At 39.3% G+C, this 25,617-nt stretch overlaps 1 protein-coding gene and 1 long non-coding RNA gene across 4 annotated transcripts in view; one reads left to right on the top strand and one right to left on the bottom strand.

The window, feature by feature from the left end:
- Ccnyl1 (cyclin Y like 1) overlaps positions 1-25,617 on the top strand; it is a 34,965-nt gene that overhangs the window by 7,090 nt on the left and 2,258 nt on the right. Inside the window, exons 2-9 of one of the 3 annotated variants that reach the window (XM_048344866.1) lie at positions 1,891-1,965; positions 3,972-4,006; positions 10,461-10,561; positions 13,335-13,370; positions 15,354-15,405; positions 17,351-17,470; positions 21,331-21,401; positions 24,781-24,943. In XM_048344866.1, the coding sequence (XP_048200823.1) occupies positions 1,891-1,965; positions 3,972-4,006; positions 10,461-10,561; positions 13,335-13,370; positions 15,354-15,405; positions 17,351-17,470; positions 21,331-21,401; positions 24,781-24,943 (653 nt within the window). Of the gene's footprint in view, positions 1-1,890; positions 1,966-3,971; positions 4,007-10,460; positions 10,562-13,334; positions 13,371-15,353; positions 15,406-17,350; positions 17,471-21,234; positions 21,402-24,780; positions 24,944-25,617 lie in introns of all 3 variants that reach the window. The other 2 variants (XM_048344865.1, XM_048344867.1) reach the window with 2 other exon arrangements.
- Positions 11,960-22,093, bottom strand: LOC125350353. Its single transcript, XR_007210721.1, has 3 exons — positions 22,078-22,093; positions 17,678-17,682; positions 11,960-12,845 (listed from the first exon to the last, which is right to left on the bottom strand). It is a non-coding gene; the product is annotated as an uncharacterized LOC125350353 (long non-coding RNA).

Below are 25,617 nucleotides of genomic sequence, written 5' to 3'. Positions count from 1 at the left end.
TCTCCCTTCTATACATCTCTCCTTTTTGAAAAAGGCTTTTTTCTTGTAGTGGCAAAGCGAATCCCAGGTTCCTGACTAGCCAGCTAATGTTTCTAGAATGAGGCTTGCCTCCTTCTATAGTTTAGTCCCAGTTCTCCTGATCAAGAGAGGAGAGGAAGGCAAGCCTCTGGGACTACCTGCCCTCAGACCTTGGGAAGAAGGAGGAATGCCAGTTTGTCACTGGGACTCATTTCCTTTTCTGAATGTTGTCGTTGCTTTTATACCAGCCTTCTTGAGTTTTGTGTTTAGATGTACAGTGAAAGTTTAAGTGAACAAGATAGGTGATTAGGATTTGCTTAGAACCAAAAAGTTCTGTGTTGTATGTGTGAAAGATTGTATGTAACCATATTACTTAGACTGAGGGGGAAGGATTCTAAGTTGGTAAGTTTGTGAAGTGCTGTTACACAGAGGTCACTAGTTAGAGCAGTTTTTATTTGGTTTGAGATGTCCCTATGTAGTGAGGCCAGCCTTGAACTTGCTAATAGCCCATGTTAATCTCAAACTCATGATCCTTTTTTCTTTTCAAGTGTTAAGATTTATGGAGCTACCACATTGGGCTCAGTTACTTATATAGTGTGTAAGGTATCTGTATATTTGGAATCTGTTAAGAGCCAAGATATCATTTATTGTGATTTGGGGCAATTTTGCCTTACCATTACTACATATGGATTTTGGTCATGAGACAGGCAGTTTTTCTTGCCTCTTGTGACAATTTTTCATATCCCATACTATGGCAAAGTAAGAATTATGGGAGTTTAAGAATGTCTTGTAGTATTGATTAAATAGATTGCTCTACCTTGCTCCATGGTAGACCACCATTGAAGGGTGAAATAAGTATAGAAAGCTTGTGGGGAAAATGGAAGTTGAGGCCAAAAGTATCTACCATGGAGTTATGTAGATTAGGGCATTGAATATCCTTCCAAATCTGCCATGATAAGTAGATCCCAAATAAAGTCACAGCTGAGTTTACTTGTTAAATTATAATTAATCATGTGATGGTGTCTAAGGAATAATTGCTAAAACTAGTTTTGTTTTAGTGTACTTGATATATGGAGCTGGTATCTATCTGACATTAATTGGCCAAGAACTCTTCCTGAAATAATCAAGTAGTAATAATTCTAGTAATGTCACAGAGGAGAATGCTTGTATATCTGTTGGATATGTAGGTAGGAGAGAGTGTGTAGATGATTCAGCTTTTACATACAGGTTAAAAAGTAGCCCAAGACATACCCTGATTAATTCCAGAGAGATTATGTGATTATACAGGTCCTTGGTCGAAGTTTTATATTGTTTCCCCAACAGCCAGGCACTTGTGGCTCATATTTATAATCCTGCTCCTCAGGAGGCTGAGATCTAAGCATCAGGGTTCCAAAGCCAGCACAAGAGAGGAAAGTCCATGGGATTTTTATCTCCAGTTAACTATCAAAAGCCCAGAGAGGGGACTGGGGATATGGCCTAGTGGCAAGAGTGCTTGCCTCGTATACATGAGGCCCTGGGTTCGATTCCTCAGCACCACATATACAGAAAATGGCCAGAAGTGGCGCGGTGGCTCAAGTGGCAGAGTGCTAGCCTTGAGCAAAAAAGAAGCCAGGGACAGTGCTCAGGCCCTGAGTTCATGGCCTAGCACTGGCCAAAAAAAAAAAAAAAAAAAAAAGAGCCCAGAGAGGAGCTGTGGTTTAATTGGTAGCATGCTAGTCTTGAGCAAAAAAGCTAAAGGATAGTGCTCGTGTGCACACGTGCACGTGTACACACACACGCTTAAAACCTTTCCCTAATGTGTAGCCATTTTGTAAAGCATGCACTTTTCTACTTACCTAATTAATGATCACATCTTTTTCTCCTCCCTTATAGACTTAGCTTTGGAATCAAACCCTTCTGACCACCCAAGGGCAAGCACAATTTTCCTCAGCAAATCTCAAACGGATGGTAAGAAAGTATCTTTACTCATGAAGAAAAGGACTGAAAATTGTTTAAGTGATCAATTACAGAAAGTATTAGTTTAAAATTTTCATTGTTCATTGTTTGTAAAATTTCCACTCCTTATTGTGTTCGCGTAACTTTTGATATGATGATGGTACACTTCACATTCTCTTAGTGAGAACATGTGGGCTTTCTACCTCTTCTGTTGATGCAGTCAATCACATGATTTAGAAGTGGTGATGGATTTATTTCTACTGCATTCTGTACTATTTTGCTTCTTTCCTCTTTTTCCACAGGGCATGTTTTAAAGATGAAAAGATTTTGATTTTGATGAAAAGATTTTGCAAGTTTTGGTGTGTACAAATCAAAAGTAGTTTATCCTTAATTGACATGTTACAAGGGCTTTCACCAAATGAACCTATATCACATCCAAATATGTACTACTCAGAACCTTTTTTACTGATGCCAGGATCTGAACCCAGGGCCTTCCACTTGCTTGGCTTGCTTGTCTGATGCGCTGCCATTTGAGCCATGCCTCTAGCCCTGCTTTTTTGCTGGTTATTTTGGAGATGGTGTCTTGAAGACTTTTCTGCCTAGGCTATCTTCCAACTCTGGTCCTCTGGACCTCAGCCTCCTGAGTAGCTAGGGTATGAGCTACCAGTGCTCAGCACTATTTAAAATATTTTCGGGGGCTGGGGATATAGCCTAGTGGCAAGAGTGCCTGCCTCGGATACACGAGGCCCTAGGTTCGATTCCCCAGCACCACATATACAGAAAACGGCCAGAAGCGGCGCTGTGGCTCAAGTGGCGGAGTGCTAGCCTTGAGCGGGAAGAAGCCAGGGACAGTGCTCAGGCCCTGAGTCCAAGGCCCAGGACTGGCCAAAAAAAAAAAATTTTTCATCCTAATATAATAAAACTCAGAGCGAACATGCCCTATGGTTTTTTCCTAGAATGTTAACTAGTATGTTGAAACTAGTGTAACTTTCCTGTCATCCTGGTTTATAATAAGAACTAGAACTGTAGGATTTTTCTGCACTCCTACTTACTTTACTTGTTTTCCTCCCAGATCAAATCCCCTCCTACATAACTAAGTTGACAACAACATTTGCTACAATGGCAAAAATATCAAAGGTTCAGTAATGTTTGCAATAATGCAGCACACTAAAAAGTGGGGCTTCTAACTTGTTTTTTCAGGGTTTGTATTTTGTCTGTCTTGGGCAGTCATTTCTAGTTTATCATTGCTGGATTTCTTAATATTTTCAAGAGTTGTGGGCTTCTCATATGTAAAATTTGAGGAAGCCATAGGAGAAAAGCTATCCCATCCATGCCCAGAAAAGCTATCCCATGCCTGCCCCTCTCTGTGGGAAGGATGTATGCTTACAGAGAAGTCCAGAGGTAATGGAGGAGATGGTGGGGAAACCAAGTGACCAAGTACCTCTTTTCAGTGCTTATTCTTCTGGTCTTTGTCACAGCAAAATGAATTTGTGTGCCTGAAGATAGTTCAGTTTTGCATACTCATCGAAAAAATTAAATTTAGCACTTTCCAATTGAGACTCGTTTTTTCCGTAGCATGTTTTCAGTGACAAAGTCTAGCAGATTAGCAGTAGTAGTGCTGGTTTCTCCTAGGATTCTTAGAGCTGTCAATGGTCAGGACCTGCAAATTGCAGTAAGTTGTAGAAAATTCTGTACAGCACCTCAAATGTATAATATGCAAACTGTTTCATTAGTCAAGTTTCTCACCTAGCCCTATTTGGTTTGCCTTTTTCTTTTTTTGTATATGTAATGCTTCATTTGTACCTAATAGGTTATTTGTAACGTAAAAAGACAACATTACGTTTTTAGATTTTACCTTGTAGAGCTCATCTTGATGATTTATTAATTATACTGGGATTTCTTTTTTTAAAATAGAATTAATTTTACCTCATTTTGTATGTTGGTAATCATTAGATAATTAGTGACTAATTTTTTGTGACATTTGTATCAATTGATCAGTTAATTTTTTTTATTCTTAGTGCGTGAAAAGAGGAAGAGCAACCATTTAAACCATGTAAGTAAACAGTTAAAAAGTTAAGAAATTAATAGTTGAAAGTATATCTTACCATGATTTCTACAGAATGGGATAGGAGCTTAATATTGTTAGCATGGATGTCTTTTTGTAGATTTTCTAAATCACTTCTATTTTTTCAAATATTAAATTTACTCAGGAAATTCCTTGACTTAGCTCTGTCCATTTTTAAAGTATTTTAAGTATTTGGTTAAATTTCAGTAACATAGTTGTAGTATAAAGATCTTCCTGAAGATTATTTTGCCTTCATCAAATTAACTCCTGTTAGTTAGGAGGCTGTTGATTTCCTTGTCATAGGAGGTGAAAAGCCGGCTTCCTCCTTCCATCCACTGTGGTGCTATTTCCCCTTGACTTCCTCCATGTTGGTTACAGTTTGTGTTAAATCACTAATGTGTCTTTACATTGTGATGATACAAATACTGTCAGCATCTGAGCCATAGGACTGACTGTGCCACCTGGTACCCCCTTAATTCTTTTTTTTTTTTTGCGCCAGTCCTGGGGCTTGGACTCAGGGCCTAAGCACTGTCCCTGGCTTTTCTTTGCTCAAGGCTAGCACTCTGCCACTTGGGCCACAGCGCCACTTCTGGCCATTTTCTGTATATGTGGTGCTGGGGAATCGAACCCAGGACCTCATGTATGGGACGCCTCTTGCCACTATTGCCATATTCCCAGCCCCTCCCCCCTTAATTCTTTCTCTTAAATGCTTCTGGAATCTGAGCACTTCATAAAGCCCCCATTTCCTAGCCGTGGTTAACTTCTAACAGCCAAATGCAGTAAGTAGTAGTCTCTGGCTGTTCTCCCTGCTTTCATGTTCTTTTCTGGGGATTTTATTTTGTGGAATTAGTTTCCCATTTTTACTTGTTTTCTAACAGCTACTTTTTTTTTTTTTTTTACCCAAAATGTTGTAACATTTGCCACATGTCTATCAAAAATATTTTCTATCTACTGGAACATATCTCCTTTTTCTTTGGAGGCAGCCCTTCGCAGCCTTTTGCCATCCTGCTCTAGTACAGATGGGTTTTTCCTTAGGCCTGCTCTCTGCCTGTTTTTCTGGGATATCTCAAAATCTGGGCTCTCACATAACTGTTCTCTTTATTTGGATTCTCTGTGCTCTAGATTTTGTGTTTCCCTTGGACTTCTACTCCATTGTTTTGGTGGAGCACCTACTTTTTCCTGGGAAGGACACATGAATGGTTTTTAGAAATCTAGGAGGTTGGAGGTATGGCTCAATTGGTAGAGCATTAACCAGTAAAAGCATCAGGTACCAACTTCAAGTTCTAGTCTCAGACCAAAAAAGAAAATAATTAGAATAGAGATCTGCTTTCTTGGAAAGCCCTACCTTTTGATAAAGTGTAGAATTCTAGGTTGGAACTAATCTTGACAGGTCTTAAGAGTTTCTCTGTTGTCTTCTGTCTTCTCTTAGTGCTGCTTTTATATCTGTTGCCATTATTTATATAGGCAAACTTTTACTTACTTTGCCAGTCCCCACCTCTGGAAGCTTTTAGTATCTTCTGCCCTAGGATTGCAGGATTTCAGTGTATGGGTGGTTTGTTGTGACTCTTTAGGTCTGTGGAGTCTATAAAACTATCTCTTGTAGAGAATTTTCTTTCTTTGATATTTTCTCTTACATTGTTCAGATGTCAAGTCTCTTAGACCCATGTATTTGCACTGATACCTAATACCCATTTCCCTCCTATTTTCTATTTTCCTCCCCTAATTCTTAGAGAGAGGCTCCTTAACTTTATACTTTCTAACCCTTCTATTGAATTTTTTTTTTAAAAGCTTTCCTTTGCTTCTGGAATTTTAGCATTCCATGAATTCCTTTCCCATTGTTTTGACCTGTGTTCGGGGCTTCTCTCAAATGAGTGATGGGCTTTGGCTTTCTCTTGTGTTAGCAAAGCTTGTTAACAGATCTCACTGGAAGGATTTGGAGGCCAAGCCAGCTTCGGTATTTTTTTATGGAGTAGTTAAATTTCTTCAAGAAGAAAATTTCTGCCTGGGTATTACAAGCATGTTTGTAGAAGCTTGCTTTCCAGAGGTTGGAAAGAGAAGCAGGGTTACACCCTTCACTTACAGTTTCTTTTCCTCTTTTCCAGTTTTATCCCTGCTTCTGAGCCTGGTATATCTCTAGGCCCAGAAATTGTCAGGTTTAGTATCTCTATTGAGAAGAAGCATCAGATTCCTTTTTCCCCCTTCAACTCTGGGCCTGGGCACCGTCCCTGAGCCTCTTTGTGCTCAAGGCTAGTGCTCTACCACTTGAGCCACTGTGCCACTTCGGGCTTTTTCTGTTTTTTTTTTTTTTTGTTTGTTTGTTTGTTTTTATTGGAGATAAGAGTCTCATGGACTCAGACCGGCTTTAAACTGTGATCCTCAGTTCTTAGCCTTCTGTTTCACTTTTTTTTTTTTTTTTTTTTTTTTTTTTTTTTTTTTTTGCCAGTCCTGGGCCTTGGACTCAGGGCCTGAGCACCATCCCTGGCTTCTTTTTGTTCAAGGTTAGCACTCTGCCACCTGAGCCACAGCGCCCCTTCTGGCCGTTTTCCATATATGTGGTGCTGGGGAATCAAACCGAGAGCTTCATGTGTAGGAGGCAAGCACTCTTGCCACTGGGCCATATTCCCAGCCTGCGTGTGTGTGTGTGTGTGTGTGTGTGTGTGTGTGTGTGTGTGTGTGTGTGTGTGTATATATATATATGTATGTAATCCTACTATGTGGCAGAGATCAAGACCAATTGCAAATTGAGGCCAGCCCGGGGGGGAAAAAGTTAGCAAGACCCCCTCCCCCCCATTTCAACAAATAAACCAGCTGTGTGGTAAATGTATGTAATCCCAACTATGTGATAGCTTAAATAGGAGTATTTGTCCCCAACAAAATGCAACAAATCTATGCAAAAAATAACCAAAACAAAAACAAAGGCTCAAGTTGAACAGTGTCCTGTTACTAAGTATGAGGCTCTGAGTTCAAACTCAGTACCAACAAAAATAAAAGGAACTTCAGTTTTATTTTTATAACTTATTTAAGTACTTGCACAGAGGTGTTCCCACTTAACAAAGCAGTTTATAAATACAGTGCATGTTAATCTCACCCAGCTCTCCCTCTCTGTTCTTTATTTTGTAGGATGTATATTGAATTCTTGACCACATTCTCCCCCCATTCTTCTCTTCATTTGTCTGTCCCTCTCCCTCACCACTTGCATGTACCTCTTTCTTGGTACTTATTTTTGGGGCTTTGAATTTGCCTTTCTAAGGAATTACACTGTGGGAGTTCTGTCTTGAATTTACCATATTTCAGTCAATACATTTGTTCAGCTTATGCTTTTAATGAGTTAAAGAGACCAGGGACAAGGGGAAAGGTTGGTAGATGTGGATGGAATTTCAACTTGACCCTTGATAAAAGTTTGGGTTATTATTTTTAGTCTTTACCATGTGACTTCAAGTCTACTAAGTACCTCTTTCCTTTCCTGTAAAAATCCTGTACTCTGTTATTTGTGCTGACTCAAGGAAGACAAATGTTATTCTTTGTTTCTATTTTAGTATTTACATGTCAGTAGTATTTGCTGTTTGATTTTTCTTTTTAGTGTTTGCATTTTTTACCCTTAGTGTATGTCAGTGTAGATTACTGAGTTTAGAAGCCAGCAGTGGCAAGGCTTTAGCCACACTGACCAAGTGATCTAAGGTTTCAAGCAAGATAATGGAAAGTTGCCCACTAAATTCTAGAATTTGCTTAGAAACAATTCTGCCACCCTCTAGAATTAAGCCTGAAAGAGTTCTGTGTTTCTGCCATGTGTTGATAGAAGAGACTTTTTGTGTCAGCTTTTCTGGCCACCTTAAAATTTGGGAGTCACCTGAGGGTGATAAGGAGTAATGAGTAGAACAAAGGTCTGTTTCTTGGAATGAATAATTCCTCTGGCTTGAGTAAACTAGACTAATAGGGAAGTGTTCCTTCTGCTATATCTAGCCAGGAAGCTGCTGATTTGCCAAATGAGGTATAGGGCTATACAAATCACATCTCACTAAAAACATTGTATTTTAGCAATAATATTTTCAGACAAGCCAGTATGCATTCATGATAGCAAAAAAGTATAAAATACATAAAGTAGGAGAAAATGTTACCAAAAATATTGACCACACAAAGTCTATATTTTGACTCTCTTCTACTTTGTTCTTTTCCTATATATAGACACTTTTTTTTTGTCAGAATTGATTTTTGTCTTGGTATGGTGTATGCCATATTATTGCCCCATAATACAGATAGGAATGTTCATTCCTAGTGCTCCAAAATATGAACCTTTTTAATGCCATAAATGGAAAATTCTATACCCGAATTCACGACAGGTTATAGTAAAGATGTAAGTAAACTAAAAGTACTATTTAAAATTACTTTCAGACTTCTTGTGTATAAGGCAAATATGAAGCATAAATACACTTGTTAGACTTGGATCCCAACCCCATGATGGGACATGCAAATATTCCATATCTTTCCACAAAACAAAACAGTTATGTCTAATCAATTTGGATTGGAAATATTCACTCTATAGTAGTGACCTCAAAAGATGTTTCTATTTAGAAGTATTTAAATGAATCAGTTTTCATTGTATTTTTCTATTTTTGTATGAATTAGTTTTCATTTGTATTTTTTTGGAATCTTTAAAGGTATACACACTATAACATAGTTGATGCAAAGAGTATACTTAATAATGGAATAGCTTAAGAAACATCAGACTTTAAATACAGTTAAAACATTTCTAGTTTGAAAGAAAACTTATTCTTCCAAATAGTTATCCTTTTCAAAAGTAGATCATCTAGAACTTTGAAGGAATAGTAGCTTTGCAGTGAGCAGAACACTGTTATATGCTAAATGGTTAATTCTGATTTGGGGATACAGATGGTCTTTAAATGTTCTATACTTTCAACTAGGTCTTCTGCCTGCTCCATCTTTCATCTGTTTGTGGGAATTAATTAATGGGCCAGGGTGGCAGTATGATGAAAACTTTATATTATAGGAGGAAGGCTTATCTGAATTAGTTTATTTTTAAAGAACATTAAAATTGTTGATATTCTGTGGTGTAAAGGATGATGTCAGTTGCTAACCATTCAGTGATGAGATTGATTATTGGCTTCATCTGTAAGGAAGAGAATTCTCTTATATTCTAGGCAGTCTCAGCATTTGACACTGCTATATTCTTGATCCCTTTACAAATAAATGGATACTTCTAAAGTGTTTTAAAGATAGTTTATTCTTCAGAGCTTCAGAAAAGCTCATTGTCATCTCTCTAGTAGGACTGCCAGTAGTTTTTCACTAATGTGTATCTGTAGTGAGATTTATGTTCTAAATTAGTCGATCCCCCACCTCCTTACCAGGTTACTGGAAATGACCCCAGGACTTGTACATGTTGGGCAAATGCTCCACCACTGAGCTATAGCCCTAGCCTCATAATTGATTCATTTGCCAAACACTGAACTCCTTATTGTTTCAAACTCTGTGAGCTCTCTGGAGAAGTTTTATTTGCTTATGAGGGGGAGGGACACCCTACAAGCAATTGATACCCTTTAACAAATGGTCAGTTAGAGGGTGAGTGCACAAAATGTGGAGTGTTTTCTGATTTGGCTGCTAGCAAAGGTATACCAGAAGGCAGAGAACGTCCAACTTTTTAGACAAGGAAGAAGAAAGGGCATTCTAGCTGAGAGCACCATGAGTGAGGCAGAAAGTGCCAAATTAACAACTTAGAGAATAAAATGAATAAGGCTGTAAATGTTTGGCTGAAGTTTTTTTAATGATGAAATGGCAATCTACTTAAACATGAAATGGAAGTTAAATTCCCAGAGTTAGTCTTATCTTCTGTTTTAGAAACAGAGAATTTTATCCTTTACCTAAGGGAACAGACCTAGAAAGACTTACAGCCCCCTGGCTTGTTAGTGATTGAGCAGCATTGACACATAGAGCCTCTGATTCTAGACTGTCTGCTTTACCACACTAAGACATTTAGTTTGTATATTGGCTTTTATTTACTCCAGTAACATGCTTGTATTGCCAGTATTATTTTAGGCATTACATTTTATTATAATTACTAAGTAGAAGAAATAGAAAATAGAAAAATAGAAAATAGAAAAGCTGTTTTTTCATTGCTTATTAGAAAAACACTGAAATCTTTTAAATTTTTTGTAATAGTTAAAAGGGAAATTTTAATAGTTGCTTGTCAGGTTTGGTTTTAGGTACACCAAAGCAGCGTTTTATAATCCATTCCTCAGACATCATCTGTGGAGGTTAAGTGTCTCCAGCAGGTTTGCTGTAGAACCACACATGAGACTGCACTCAAGCAGTTTATGAGAGTAAGAAATATCTTGATGCTTTGTCATTTGACATTTTATCCAAGGAAAAATACCACATTTTATAGGTTTAACTTACTGTGACATTTTCTTCTATTTCCCTTCCCCTTCAGGTTTCTCCAGGGCAGCTCACTAAAAAGTATAGCTCATGCTCAACAATATTTCTAGATGACAGCACAGTCAGCCAGCCTAATCTTAGAACCACAATAAAATGGTGAGTACAACTAGGTTGCTGAGGGCTGAGTGACAGACCCCCTTCTGCTAAAAGCATCCCAACCACTATTGATACTTTCAGCCATTTGGTTGTCCTCAGTGCTCAGTTTAAGAAATTGGGGTCAATTACATATCGATTTTTAAAGATCTAAATGTGAATTCTCAATTTCTATTTTAGTCTCATACTGCATGGTCAAAGGAAAAGCCAGTTAGTAAAGAAGAATCCCAGGAGAAGTATACTAGTTTATTGTTGTATTTATGTTGTTAAGAAACTACTGAACATAATGAGAGGAAGAGGTACTTTTTACTGGATATTTGTAGATAAGTTTTTTATGCATTATAGGCTTACTGCTTTGGAAGCAAACCTACTCTGAGGAAAAGGAGCAGTTTATCCTCTACTGGCCCTGTAACACACCTACTTTGAATCTTTCCCCTCGTGCCTTAGCAGCCTCACAGGTCACAGGTGGAGATGTGCTTTCACTATCCTCTAAAATGAGCCTTGCAACTTTATAAAAGTGACCCAAACCAAACAACAAGCGAGCATACATGGCTTTTCAACCACACGGGAAAAGTTATTAATGTCTCTTCCAATTATAAGTTGGCTCTCAGAGCTTGGTCAGGGAGATGCTTTATTAATGTTAACACCCTATCTGTAATTTCACTCTTCACTCTAAAAATGCAATCAGCTTATAAACTTAATTTTTGTTTCTAATGCATCGGCTTTTTAATTTTTAGCTAGTTAATTTATCAGTAACATTAATTCAAAACTGCAAATTTTGCATCCATAATGTAACTTTATTCTTAGTTGAGAACAAATGGTATTTCAACAAAAACTGAGTTCTGGCTCTGTCAAAAGGGCTGAGATCGGACAATAGTGAATAATCACTAAACGTGTACGTTCAGCCAAGCCATAGCGCCTTGAGTGAAAAAGCACTGTACTTTGGCTAGAGTCCTCAGGTTTGTTTCAGATGTAAAAGACAGTTTGTTTCAGTATATAATCCATGCACAGTTTTAAAGAGTAACCTTATTTGGCTCATATCTGTAATCTTAGCTACTCAAGACGCTGAGATTGAGAGATAGGAGCAGCCCGGGCAACAAAAGTAGGGCATAGTGCCATATGCCTGTCATCTCAGCTGCACAATAAGCATACAGGATCAAGGTCCAGGCTGGCCTATCAAAAATAAGAGGGTAGTGGGTATGGGTTAATTGTAGAGCACCTGCCCAGCAAATGTTGAGGCCCCAGTACAAATCCCAGTACTGACCCCCCAAAAGAGTAGCCTTCTTCAGGCACATTTATTTTTTTTTTTTGCTCCCAGCTTAGTCTGATTTTAGGATTCTGCTTGAAGAATAGTAGATCTTCATTCCTGCTCATAGTTTTAAAGTCAGCAAATACACTTCTGGTGAAATAAAGGCTTACTAAGAAAAGCAATAGGGTGGATTAGACTTTATGAAAAGTTTTTCAAAATGTTCATTGCAGAGTAGTAGTACATTTCTTCAATAAAATGGATTAATCTCATTTGAATCCCTTGTTTTAAAATGTATGTCTTCAGGCACATTCCTTTTCCCACCTCTGCTTTACCCTCCATTTATAAGCACTCACAAAAAAGATGATTTTACAACTAATGGTTCTGATCTTAGTCATTCCCAAATTTTTCTGCACCTTGAAATCACTTGGAAACTTTAAGAACGATACAGCCACCCATAGTCATGCCCAGTGTCAGTGAATGCAAATGTCTCAGAAGTTAGGCAGTATTAAAGCTCTTAAGGTGATTGCAGTATGCAGCCATATGGGAGCCACTGCTTATTCAGAGTATAGAGGATCTGCTTCTATTTGGTGGGACCTTGAATAAATCAGTGTTAAATCTTGGTTCTCTTCTCTGTAGAAGGGGTGGGTTGGTAGGTAAACTGTCACATGGCTTGGCTGTCCTTTTCAGCATATGTGGATATAAAACAAGCACTATAGAAGTATCCATCTTTGATGCCAATAATGCTACAGACTTGTAAAATTTTAAACAGTAGATTTTAAATACTGTATATGCCTACATTCCAAATTCAGATTTGCCTTCCCTCAATTTTTTGTGCTTTATTTTAGACAGTGAGGGCAAAGGGAATTAGCTCCTCTGTCCCCCCATGCCCACCATCTGTGGTAACTTAGAAGTACAGTAATGTAACATTTTGGGTTGTGTGCATTAATATTTCATTTAAACTAATTTAGAAATAACTACCACTAATATCCTATAAAATACTGTGCTGTGTGGTTAGCACTGTTTATTTTTGGGGGGCACCTTTAGTTACTAATACATTTGCTGCTAATAACCATGCAAAAGTAATTTTAAATGCCATTATTTGGTATACAGTGCTCTCATTATTTACTTTTAGGGCAATAATGGAAAATGGTGGGTAGATGGATAGTGAACCGAATCAACTGAAATGCAAGACCTAACAACTTAAAAACAAAAGTCTACAGTGTGGTTTAAATATGTGTACAAGTAACTATAAATGGATGGATTAATGGTTCTATGGTTAGAAGGGACAGATAAAATATGTAATAATTTATAAATACATCATAATCAGTAAAAATTTGGGTTCTGCTATATATCCTAAAAGCCAAAGTACTAAACAAGGGGAAAGTGCCGGTTGTGGTACTGTTGTGAACTGAGGATTTCAGGGCTACTGGGGAGACCATCACTCCAACTCCTAGTCAAAAACAAAAAAAAAAGTCTTCAGGCCTAAAGCATGATAAAATTTACAAACATTTTTTTTTCCTTCCACAGTGTGACCTTAGCAATATATTACCACATAAAGAACAGGTGAGCAATTTAAAAACTTGTATTATTCCAGTTACTTGTTTTGCATGATACTAAGTACAATATTAGGAAATGACACTAGAATTTGTAGAGCTCTTTAATTACAGTATTGAAGTAGATCATTTAGGTTTTTTTTTGTTGTTTATTGTACTTTTTGAAGAACTTTTTAAGTTATTCAATATCATAAAGAGCATTTCTGTAGACTACATTGCTAGTTTCTATTCAGGAAACAAAATTGAGAATTTTTAAAAAAACTGTACGTGCATAATAAATAGTATGTTACTACAGGGTTTCACAGTCTTGATACTATTGATGCTTCAATCCGATTCCTTTTGTGAGGCTGCTTGTGCTTGTAGGACGTTTACTAGCCTCACTTTCAGATAATTGTGAATATTCTTTAATATTCCACCTCAATAATACACCTCAAGGAAGGAAAAACACAGTCATACACACAAGTGCTGTGTGTGAACTTTGCACTTCCTCATTTGGAATATTTTAAAAGGTTGGATTTAATAGTTTTTACTACTTTGAGACTATGTGTAAGTAAAGCAGGCTTTTTTTTTTTAATTGCAAATGACAGTGGAGAGTGGACTATTATAATTTGGTACCACAGCCTTGATTCATGCTGAGAAGCCAAGCATTTTACTCACTTTTGCTTTTTAACAATTCATTGCAAGTATTCAATAGTGAAAACTGTAGGTGATATTTCCTCCATATTCATTTAAGAGCAGCCTTGCCCTTGTGGTCCTAAGAGCCTGGGGGGCTGCTGTGATTCTATGAGCACAGAGAACTGGGATACATGAGCACAGTAATTAAGATGGGCTTAGAAATGAAAAGACTGGTCTGCTTTTTTTTTTTTAATCAGTCCTGGGGTTTGAACTCAGGATTTGGTCATTGTCCCTGGTCGTCTTTGTGCTCAAGGCTAGCGCTTTACCACTTGAGCCACAGTACCATTTCCGGCTTTTTCTGAATAGTTGGAGATAAAAGTCTCATAGACTTTCCTGCCCTGGCTGGCTTTGCACTGCAATTCTCAGATCTCAGCCAGCCTCTTGAGTAGCTAGGATTATAGGTGTGAGCCCACTGGGTCCCAGCTAAGACTGTCTGTCTGTTTGTCTCTCTGTCTCTCTCTGTTTGCCAGTCCTGGGGTTGAACTCAGGGCCTGGGCTCTGTCCCTGAGCCTCTCTGTGCTCAGGACTAGAGTTCTACTACTTGAACCACAGCACCACTTCTGGCCTTTTCTGTTTATGTGGTACTGAGGAATTGAACCCAGGGTTTCATGCATGCTAGGCAAGCACTGTACCACTAAGCAGCATTCCCAGCCCCTAAGACTAGTCTCTTTTAACATAAAAAGACAAGTTTTTAACTCAACTAGAAGAAACAGGATACAAATATAATGAAACTGAGGGAAGAAACAGTGGGTAAATGTGAGCTTCATCATTACAGTTGTAAATTCTTGATTACTTGCCACTTTCATTTTACATGACAGGCAAAAATGTGTGTGGCATATTAGCAGCACTACCCTTTTTGGAGAGTTTCTTCTTATGGATAACTCCAGCTAGTCATTATAGAAAAGATACAAAATTTGATGTGCTGAATAAACACAAGTTTTTTGTTGTTGTTGTTGTTGTTTTTTGGCCAGTCCTGGGCTTGGACTCAGGGCCTGAGCACTGTCCCTGGCTTCTTTTTGCTCAAGGCTAGCACTCTGCCACTTGAGCCACAGCGACACTTCTGGACGTTTTCTGTATATGTGGTGCTGGGGAATTGAACCCAGGGCCTCATGTATAAGAGGCAAGCACTCTTGCCACTAGGCCATATCCCCAGCCCCAATAAACACAAGTTTTAAGGCCAAAATCTCAGAGAATTTGTAAACTGTTTGCTTTGGTCAAAATTAAGCTTCTCTTTTCAGTCCTCTATCCCAGCAGATATTTTTACTAAAATATTAACACTTCCTGTTTTGATTTTTGAATGTACATTTTTATTTTACAGAGATGCAAATAGATCCCTGGATATTTTTGACGAGAGATCACATCCACTCACAGTAAGTAGGCACTTTCTTTGAAGTGGTATTTTTCTCTAGTCAAGTTGTGTTTGTTTCATGTTGGTTTGCATCTAGGTGAATTATTAGAAGAAAAATCACTTCAGCTTGAAATCAGAATTATCTTTTCTTTTTCAAGTTGTATCTAGTCATCTTAGGAGAAAGGTGGTGTATCAGGACTGTACTAGACTTGAGTGACTTTTGACTCTGTTTAATGAACAAAGGTGAGTAAAATGTACTACCCAAATAACAGAAAGTATCTGTTTATAATCTTAAAGCACCAAACAATATAAATATTTGCTAATCCAACAACTGTACTACACATGGTAGTACATACCTGTAATCCCAATACGTAGGTCAAGTTGGGAGGATGGCCCAAACCAAGACATCAGTAAGTAAATAAAATACAGTTATTTTTTCAGGTATATATTAGCCCATTTCAAATGTTCAGTGGCCATAAGTGGCTGATAACTACTGAGCTGTATTGTGCAACCCTTGGACCTACTGCTTCTGGAAACTAAAAATGCTTTTCAACACTTATTGCAGTGAAGTATCACCTCTGATCACTAAAACTTCTCTGCCTAAAAATAGAATTGGATAGGATATTATAGAGAGAATGGGAACTTAAATTATCTGGGGCTTGTGCCTGCATTTTTGTTTTCTTTGTTGCCAGTACAAGGGCTTGAATTGAGGATTTTGAGCAATTTCTCAGCTTTTTTTCTCTTATAGCTGGTGCTTTACCATTTGAACCATCACTCCCTTCCTACCTTTATGCTAGTTAATTGAGAAAAAAGTCTTGCAATAATGCCAGGTGCTGGTTGGCTCACGCCCATAATCCTAGCAACTCAGGAATCTGAGATCTGAAGATTGTGGTTCAAAGCCAGCTCAGGCAGGAAATCGACCATAAGACTCTTATCTTCAACAAACTACTCAGACAAAGCCAGAAGTGGCACTGTGGCTCAAGTGATAGAACTCTAGCCTTGAGCAAAAGAAGCTTGGGGACAATGCCCAGGCCTGAGTTCAAACCCCCAGGACTGGCACACATGCCCTCTCGCTCACTCACTTGCATGCATGGACGCATGCACGCATGCACACGAGTCATGCCTCCTAAGTACCTAGGATAAAAGGTGTGAACTGCCTGCCTGACATGCCTGCATTTTTTAATAAATGATGCTGCATATTGAATAATCAGTCGTGTATCGCTTAACAACAATGAAAAGTACATTCTGAGAGGTGCATCCTGCACCTAACATGTTTGTCATCCTGCACGTATGTTAAGAGTACAAACTCAGGCTGGGAATATGGCCTAGTGGCAAGAGTGCTTGCCTCCTACACATGAAGCTCTCGGTTCGATTCCCCAGCACCACATATATGGAAAACGGCCAGAAGGGGCGCTGTGGCTCAGGTGGCAGAGTGCTAGCCTTGAGCGGGAAGAAGCCAGGGACAGTGCTCAGGCCCTGAGTCCAAGGCCCAGAACTGGCCAAAAAAAAAAAGTACAAACTAAGATGACTATACTATATACTGTTATATATATGGTTTGTCATTGACTGAAATCTCATGTCCTTATGCATGCATAATAAGACCATAAGATCCACTCCTTGGGGCTAGGAATATGGCCTAGTGGTAGAGTGCTTGTCTTGCATACGTGAAGCCCTGGGTTCGATTCCCCAGCACCATCTATATAGAAAACGCCAGAAGTGGTGCTGTGGCCTGAGTGCTAGCCTTGAGCAAAAAGAAGCCAGGGACAGTGCTCAGGCCCTGAGTGTCAAACCTCAGGACTGGTAAAAACAAACAAACAGGATTCACTCTTTATATTTAAAAGATAAACACATTCCACTCGATTGAAATTATCCTTAAGGAACAAATGGGCACAAAGTGAAAACTACTACCTTAAGGATACTTAAATTTTTAATGGATTTACTAAATATTGCATTTTGTTTTCTTTCAGAGAGAGAAGGTTCCAGAGGAATACTTTAAACATGACCCTGAACACAAATTTATTTACAGATTTGTTCGTACTCTTTTTAGTGCTGCACAGCTAACAGCTGAATGTGCAATAGTAACTTTGGTAAGATATTTCTTATTGTCTTTAGAGATTGGTTTTGTGTATAGGTTATATACAGTGGGCTCCTGAAGTTGAGAGAACAGTAGTTTCCTAAAATTATTATCAGAGCTTTAAGAAAATCTTTCAAAGGAGAACACCTATATTTAATACATTGCATTGCTTTTTCATCAAAAACTAACTGCCATTAAAGGTACTAGGAGAGATTTCTACGCCATCTGCATGTATACACGTGTATATGAATAACATATACAGACAGGGCATGCTGGTGGGGGTGGGTTAGGAGCAAATAACATACTGAGTCATATTGAGTGATAGGTCTAAGCCAGGTTCTAGACTGTCTTCCCCAGGCAATTCTGATGTGTGTTGTGATAGAGAATTATTGCCCTTCATTCTTTGATGATAGATGTTAATCTTTCCCTGCTCTCCTCTTGTGTCTGCCCCCTAAAGTTACTTAAGTTTACTATACCAGTAGTTCTTATGTTTTGTTAGCCTGCTAAGCTATAGTTGTGTCCTTACCTCTATGTCATTCCCATACAGAATCTTAGAGTGATTGGCATTTCCTTCTAGCAAGTTTGTAGTAGAAAGTAAATGGCATGGGCTTGAGAGAAAGTGACCTTTTAACCAGTGCCTACCCTCTAGAATCTGTGCTTGTGTCCTTGATTGGGACACTCTCAGTGGGCACTTCCACGTGTTGGGGTAGGTAAGGCATAGAGGAGAGCTAGAATGGAAGACAAGTAGTTCACGTAGGCAGAGCAAGCTGATGTTCCTGTGAGAGAGCACAGTGGTGACTGTGATCATTTGGATATATGAAGCATAGATGCAAGCCCGAGGTGGGAATGTTTACAAGCATATATACAAAGAAAAGTGGACAGAACCACAGCCTTTAAGGGACAAGTCTCCAGAGAAGCAGCTAGAACATGAGGAGAACCAGAAGGAAGAAAAAAGGGAGAGCAAAAAAGAGAAAACAAGTCTCAAGCTGTATGCTGCCAAGAGGCCACCTGTGTGTGCTGCTGTGGCTACTCTGTGCTCCTTACAGTCTTGAGGCAGATGAAAGAACAGCTGAACAGAGTTTTTGCCCTTTATTATCTTGGAAGCAGTGAGCATTTCTTTAGGTATTTGCCTAGTTCAGGTAGTAGCAAATGCTGAGAAGATAGAACAGGGTAAAGGGCTAAAGAGTGGCTAGAAAACTTTGTTTTAGATAGAATGATCTGGAAGGCCCTCCATCAATGACATTTGAACAGTCACCTGATTGAAGTGAGGAAGCCAAGGAACTTAGTGGTAGGGGTGGGCAGTAAGACATGCTAAGACAAATGCAAGGATGTGTTTCTCCAGCTCAGGGATGAACATGGATGACTATGGGAGAGGAAGTTACAATACAATTCTTAACTGTTCAGGACTCATAGCCTGCAGGTCATGGGAGGAAGTTAAATACCAGGTTGGCGAGTAATTTTGAGCAGGGAATAAAGTGATGATCATCTAAAAGACTTTCTTAATTGCTTTAAAGGGAGAGTCGACTCTAATTGAAGGTGAGAGGAAAGGCAGAGAGGAGGAGGCATAGGAGACCACACAGTGGTGCAGATAAGCAGTAACTTCAAGAGTAGGAAGCTGTCAGATTATCAATGAAGGTAGCAATGTCGGGTGTTACTAACAGACTGGCCCCAGCAATTGAGCAAGTTTACAATATTAGGGACCCTTAAGAAGTGGAGAGTTGAAATGAAGAGATCAAGTTTAATAGGGATGCTTCTGCATCAGTGAGCTTGGCAAGAGTAGCTTCAGTAAAGTGGTAGCTGCAGAAGGGGCAGATGAAAAGTAGGTTAAGGAGAGAGCCGGGTGGGGAGCTGGCAGTGTGTACGGTGAGCAAGGAGGAAGCATTCTGGGAGGTGTTGGGAAATGGGATAGGGAGTATGAAAAAGCACACAGGAGGAACTGTGGCAGAGAAGGAGAAAGCCTTGGAAAGGAGCTCATCATGGGAATACAGTTGAGCAGTAATGGGCCGGGGTCCTCTGAATGAGAAGATGAGATGAGATTGCAAAGAGAGAAAACCTCCACCTCCCCTCACACTGGAGGACGCATGTAACAGGTCCAGTCCACACACAACAAGCTTCTCAGTAAAGAAATGGGGGTTGCTAATGTGGGTCATTGCTCTCTATAAAGAAGAGAACTGTACCAAGTGGGACTTTCAAGTGTGACACTTGAAAGTGAGTTTGAGAAGGGAAGAGAATCTCATTCAAAATGTGTAAATTTATTTTTGAAAACATTTTGTTTGGAGAACATTGCCAAAAATAAACTCTCAGTCTAATAACCTACAGACGAGATACTTTAAAGAGTGGTTCTTTTCCTTTTTCCTTTCATACAGACTTCAAGTGGCACACACAGTCTCTAACTGTGAGCTCTGCAGCTATGAGTTCTACCAACTGTGGATTGAAAGTCTGCAGATAGGGCTGGGTGCCAGTGGCTCACGCCTGTAATCCTAGCTACTCAGGAGGCTGAGATCTGAGGATCACAGTTTAAAGCCAGCCCCAGCAAGAAAGTCTGTGAGACTCTTACCTCCAATTAACCACCAGAAAACTGGAAGTGGCATTGTGGCTCAAAGTGGTAGGGCACTAGGCTTGAGCTGCATTGCTCAGGGACAGTATCCAGGCCCAGAGTTCATGTCCCACGACTGAAGAAAAAAAAAGAAAAGAGTCTGCAGATAGGGGATTGTGTCTTCCTTTTCTTGTCATTCCCTAAATAATATGACTATTTGCATAGAGCTTACATTATATTTGGTATTGTACTTAGAGATTATTTAGAATATTCGGGATGGTATAGGTCATATGCAAATATTGTGCCACTTTATATAAGGGAGCATCTGCAAGTTTTACTATCCAATCAGATTTGATCCTAGAACCAGTTTCCCATGGATACTGAGGGATGACAGTATGCTTTTCTGCAGAGCACACTTTGAAGTAGCAACCAATCACAGCTTCTTCTATAATCCTCATCATCTGTTGTTAAACTTTAACCAATTCTTTTTAAGAGAGATGATAGATAGATAGATAGACAGATAGATAGATAGATAGATAGATAGATAGATAGATAGATAGATAGATAGATAGAAGTTATGAGACCATCTCACAAACTACTTGGTTGTTTTTTGAGTCCAAGGGATATAGAGACTGGCAGCTCTGTTAGCACCTTAAAGCCAACAGAATTAACTAAGTTATGGTTACATCCGCGCTAAAATGAACTCTCATGAAGTAATAGTGGAGGCTGTCCCTTTGTACCCATGTTGTGCTGCTCTGCTCAGCAGCCACTGGGAGGCTCTGTTGTCCCACCAGATGTCATCAGAACTAGTGTCACACAAGAGTTAGTCATAGTAAAATGTGCTCACTGTGACTTAGGCTTTACATATTCAGGCAAAGTCAATGTAAAACTGCCAGTGAGGAAAATGGTACATTGCATGTGGATGGAATTCAGGGCTTATTGAACAATTTTAATCTACATTGGGCCTTTTATGAGTGAGAAGGTGGTAATGGTGCTGCTCTTCAGGCTGCCCAGTCATTCGTGTGACCAAAGTTGGGCTGGAAATTTACATGGGTGGAGTAGACAACAGAGGTGTCTGACTTTTTACAACTGTAATCTGGCCTTGGCCAAGTCTCTGTAGAACTAAAAAATAATAAAAGACACCTTCTAGTTGAACACAGAAGAAATCTATCATTCATAACAGTTCTTAACACAGCACTTAAAGTGAACTAAAATCAAAGACCAGTGCTCTACTTTTGCAGGTTTACTTAGAAAGGCTTTTAACTTATGCTGAGATCGACATTTGTCCCACTAACTGGAAAAGAATTGTCTTGGGAGCCATTCTTCTTGCCTCCAAGGTTTGGGACGATCAGGCTGTGTGGAATGTGGACTACTGCCAGATCCTCAAGGACATTACAGTTGAGGACATGTGAGTTTGTAAGGTTTTGGTGAACTTTCTAACCATTTTCCAGTACTCATTTGCTCCCACAGAGTTTACATTTCAAGAAGTATTTCTAAAGGCTATATCACACAGATAATGAAAATAGGCATGAAACTTACATCCTTCCTGCCCAGCTGTGTCACAGTTCATATTTTCTATCATTAATTGGTAGGTCTTGTGCTATTATAATCTATTGGATAAGTTGGAAATATTTTTTTCAGTGGTTTAGGGCAAGCCTATTACTAGAACAATAGAATAGTACATATTTTTATGGCTTTCAAAGCTATTTCTTCCCATCTCCCAAGGGGCACATGTCTGGCTTTTGAAATAACTATCTGGCCACTGCTAAGGCCGGAGGGCTTCTGGAATTTTGAAAGGTTATAGCTTTAACCTGAGTCATACATTTTATATTTGTTTTTGCTGGTCTTCTCCCTCCTTTTTTTCCCCCTGAACATATGTTAGAGAAACTGAGATAGAAAAGTAAAGGTTTCAGATGTGTGTTCCTGCCTCCTCCCCATTCAAAGTGCTGTATGCCGTCAAAGCGTTGTATGTATAGAGATTGATGTGAAGGGCTAGCGAGCTCCAAGATTCATCTCAGGCAGTCTTGAGAAGTATTGCTGGGGCTTCACCTGGAACTCATCACATTCAGCCCTCAGCCAGCCACACCATCACTATTTGTGTGTCCCGGAGTAACCACAAGAATGCAGGGAGCCTTGCTGAGCCATGCGGCTCATCACAGATGGTCACCAGTGTAACACGGCTTCACAGTAGCCACTCTGACTACAGGGCCCTGCAGTCAGTAAGATGGTCTAGGCAGATATTTCCAACAGATTCTCAGTGTCTTTGAGCATGAAAATGTCTTTGCTGGTGGTATTGATTATAGTGAGTGTCATAGGAAGATCTCATTTACTTTGTTTATTGCTCTAGATAAGGCAATCACTTTGTCTGGCACCAGTGGTTCACTCCTATAATCCTAGCTACTCAGGAGGCTGAGATCTGAGGATCGCTGGCAAAGTCAGCCTGGGCAGGAAAGTCTGTGAGACTCCTCATCTCCAACTAACTACCCGGAAACTGCAAGTGGGAAACTGGAAGTGGCTCTGTGGCTCAAAGTGATAAAACACTAGCCTGAGCGAAAAAGCTCAGGGACAGCGTGTAGGCCCTGAGTTCAAGCCCCACAACTTACCAGACAGTCACTCAGAATTATCAAACTGTATTTACTTTGAGCAGTCAGGACATTGCAGTTTTTGGTAGCAGTTGAAGTGGTTTTGGATGAAAATGATCACTTTGATTTTTATAATAGTGTAAACTGAGTGGTGTGGTGATATTGCCACCAGCCATTATAGTAAAGGATGTCACAGTGGAATCTGAAACTAACGGAAGTAGTTTTGGAAGTTGCAGGAGCTAAAGTGACCTCAATCACTATTGTCATCAGTCTGCAAAGTGGTCCCTTGAGAAAAAGTAAAGTTTGTAGTTAAGGCTAGCTCTGCCAGGATGCTCCTGAAATTCTCTAAAAACATGTAACTAAGCTGCTGGGGGTGCTAGTTCTAGTTGTCAGGTCAGGGAAATGCGTCATTTTCCACCTGTGTGAGCTCCAGGGGCAGCAGCAACTAGGGCTAGCCACGACACCATTTCTTACCATGCTTTTCGTGTATGAACAGAGAAGTTCCAAGAGCCATGTTCCTTAATGGGCGGCTATTTTATGATCTTTAGACACTGGAAAGCATGTCGACAAAGTGTTTAATATATATTTTTCTTGTCCCTCTGCCGTTATTTGTAATGGTCTCGTTTTGAGTCAGGTATTTCCTAAACTTTCGACCATCTAAATCTTGCTGGAATATATTTCCTTTCAAAGGAATAAGGTAAATTGAGCAGCTGCTATTGAGAAAATTTGCTGTGCCTGTAAATGACAAGCTATTCAACCATTAAGACAACAACAACAACAAAAATCCTAAAAGATGCATATTCTGTAGGCATAATGCTTTTTTCAGTGATTAAACCTCTATCAATAGACATGTTAATCTCATGAAGTATGTCTACATAGTTAAAATGTATTAGGGGAGAAAATACAAAAGGGATAGTGAAGTGCATTTATTCCTGTAGTAAATTAAGTCCTGATTAGCTGATTATCAAAACATTATCTGATTTACATTTCTATAGACCTACTGCCATATGAACAGGAAATTAATTTTGGAAGTAGGCGGTTTGATTTTAATTTCAGCAAATGGGAAAACCATAGCTCTGTTCAGATTCTACCTGCTCTCAGTATTGAGCATTTTTTGATGTAATCAAATAAAAATTTTAAACCAAAGGTGTTGTACAATTGGCTTCTGACGTGTGTATTTATCCAGGCATTTATCATTTTATACAGTTTCTGCCCAGATTACCGTGGCACTGGTCAGATTTGTTCTTGCTTTATATTTCTTGGCTTCCACCTTGTTGTGTAGTCATGTGGCAGCAGGCTGCTCAGGCCTTCCCCTTCCCACTGAGTCCCACTTGCCCTGTGTGTGTCACGTTCTCTTCTGGCCAGGGATGGCATCTCAGTGTTTCATTCCCAGTACATAAACAGTTTGTAAGTCTGGTGCTCTACCACAGGTCATATCCTAAAGTGGGTTCCATGTAGTGAAGATATCTGTCTTTGATCTTTCTGCCTTCCACAGCTTTAAAATGAGCATCTTGCTTGTCACAGTGACAATTTCTCACCTTAGTAATATTAAGGTGAGCAGAAACTTGCATTATGCCCTTTGACATGCTCCCACCACCGGCTGGGACAGGGGGAAGGGATTTCATTTCCCATCCTGTGAGGCTTATTTATTTATTTATTTGTTTGAGATGAATCCTTGTTGCCTCAAGAGTTTCCCCCCTCAGAGATAATAGCATGGCTCTCGATAGATCCATTTGTTGCCGTGGTGATGTGCCCACTCCTTTTGTTGGCGCTTCTCTACTTCAATAAGCCCCTTCCTGTTATCAGCCCGGTGAAAATGTCTGCAAGTTCTTCAGAGCTAATAAACAGCATACATCATTCCTTTCATCTGCTCACTATAGTGGGGCCTTGTGAGTGAGCGCGGAGTATGAATCGTACAGCTGCACTAATGGAACTCTGAAGAATGAGCCCCCGAGTCAGCAGCACGAGTGCATGAGAGGGCCGTAACCTTTTCCCCTCAGCCCAACTCAGAGTGCTGCGATGCAGAGAGAACCACAAATAGCTGTACCTTGTTTGAACATTAGTGTATTAATCCAGCTGGGTAGCCTTTATTTGTTTCACAACAAAATTTAGAGCCATCCTAGCAGCTTAGAAGGATATTTTTGAAGATAACCCAATTGACTAAAATTGTCCTGTATTGGTTTTGTTGTGTTCCTCCTCCCCCAGGAATGAGATGGAAAGGCATTTCTTGGAGTTACTCCAGTTCAATATTAATGTTCCTGCCAGTGTTTATGCCAAATACTACTTTGACCTTCGCTCCTTAGCAGATGACAACAACCTGAACTTTCTCTTTTCTCCTCTCAGCAAAGAAAGAGCACAGAACTTGGAGGTAAAGCTGTTCATATTCACTAAGTGGGTTTTCTGTGAGCCACCAAAGCCACTATTTGTACCCAAATCTTACTGAGTAGTGATTAGGAACATGGAAAGCTTTATAGTTAACACACTGAAGAGCTTATATAGACCCTTTGGCATCATATTTTTTAAGTCCTTTATGGCTTATATAAGAATCCATGTTTTTTTTTAAATTATAGGTGGATATTATCTCCTATGATCATAATTCAGGGTACTTTTAATCAAATTTAATCTGTTCTTCATGGTTTTCCTTTTGAATCTCTACTTTTCCACATAATCATACATGAATAACTTCTTGGAGTTGTATCCCTAGTTATATCTGTATACATAATTCACTTCCTACTCTTGACCACCTTTTACTCAGTTGGTAAATTCATGTCGGTGTGTAGCTATCACAGTTCAACTTTTAAGTTTATTAAGCAACACATTAGTGGCTGAGAGACCGGTCATTAAGATTTATATGATGTGTGTTTATTTCAAATACTGAATGTAGAAAAAACATAGGTTTTTAATGAAAGTGTTAAGTTACATGGCACAAAGTAATATTTATGGCTTATGACATACTTTTAAAATGGCCCTTCTGTCACATGCCATGGTACTTTAGAATAATGTTTTCTACCATAATGTGTAAGTAAAGTAGCACCTTATGAT

The sequence above is a fragment of the Perognathus longimembris genome, chromosome 4 (genome assembly GCF_023159225.1).
Source record: "Perognathus longimembris pacificus isolate PPM17 chromosome 4, ASM2315922v1, whole genome shotgun sequence".
NCBI lineage: Eukaryota > Metazoa > Chordata > Mammalia > Rodentia > Heteromyidae > Perognathus > Perognathus longimembris.
This window is presented reverse-complemented; position numbering and strand designations above follow the sequence as displayed.